Source organism: Verticillium alfalfae, genomic scaffold (assembly GCF_000150825.1).
Source record: "Verticillium alfalfae VaMs.102 supercont1.6 genomic scaffold, whole genome shotgun sequence".
NCBI classification, from domain to species: domain Eukaryota; kingdom Fungi; phylum Ascomycota; class Sordariomycetes; order Glomerellales; family Plectosphaerellaceae; genus Verticillium; species Verticillium alfalfae.
Window position 1 is genome coordinate 517595 of NW_003315033.1, and position 992 is coordinate 518586.

At 53.4% G+C, this 992-nt stretch overlaps 1 protein-coding gene across 1 annotated transcript in view; it reads left to right on the plus strand.

The window, feature by feature from the left end:
* Positions 1-527: 527 nt before the first annotated feature.
* Positions 528-992, plus strand: part of VDBG_05257 (40S ribosomal protein S6) — a gene marked incomplete at both ends in the record, with an annotated part of 1313 nt that continues 848 nt past the window's right edge. The window contains 3 exons of the mRNA XM_003004098.1: positions 528-533; positions 692-783; positions 890-956. Of these exons, the coding sequence (XP_003004144.1) occupies positions 528-533; positions 692-783; positions 890-956 (165 nt within the window). The remainder of the gene's footprint in view (positions 534-691; positions 784-889; positions 957-992) is intronic.

Sequence of the window (992 nt, forward strand, 5' to 3'; positions counted from 1 at the left end):
AAAGCTTGACCTGAGACATTTTGGCTGATGGTTGATGGGCTCTGATGAAATGATCGGGGAAGCAAATGTGTGTAAAGAGTGGGATTACCGCTCGACCGGTGGAACACCACGAACGTCCTGACGGTTGAGCAGGCACAAGAATGTCGACGTAGAGTTGCCCACGGCCATCAGACGAATTGGTGCGATGAAGTAAGCTACATGGCTCCCTGTCTGCCTTATGTCAGGCAAGGCAGGCGGCGCCAAACTGAGATCGTCCAGTGGGGCTTGAGGTGTGGATCAACCATTAATATCCCTTGGTCTGTGCATTGGTTGTCGAAGGAGCAAACGGCTGAATAATTTCTCCATTGCCCGGGCCACGGAGCCAACCGAATGTGATTGGCAGGACGGAAACCCTAGCGCGCACACTCTTTCGTTCCCCCATTTCGACTTTTCCTCGAACGTGGATCCTGTAGTTCGTGAACTCTTCGTTACGCCCATCGACTTTCGACAATCAACGCCAATTTCTTGCACCACCCAGCGCCGGCAAGATGAAGGTACGACAGACTCTACTTGAGCTTCCAGAACAACGGCGAACGTCTGTACTCTATCACGATCTCGATTGCGATACGAATATCGGCCTCGACGTTGCTGGCGCTCGTGGACACTTTTTATCGCGGGGCGGTCAAGAGCTGACAATTTTTCCTTCTCACAGTTGAACATCTCCTACCCTGCCAACGGCAGCCAGAAGCTCATCGACATTGAGGATGAGCGCAAGCTCGCCGTCTTTCATGGAGAAGCGCGTACGTACATACCCGTCGCCTCGAACGTCGCAACACGACTTGGAACGACTATTTTCACCCCCGAAGAAATTATCCAGCCATGACAACAAAACTAACGCGAAACCTTCCAGATGGGCGCTGAGGTCCCCGCCGACTCCCTCGGTGGACGAGTTCAAGGGCTACATCTCCGCATCAACGGTGGCAACGACAAGCAGGGGTTCCCATGAAGCAGGG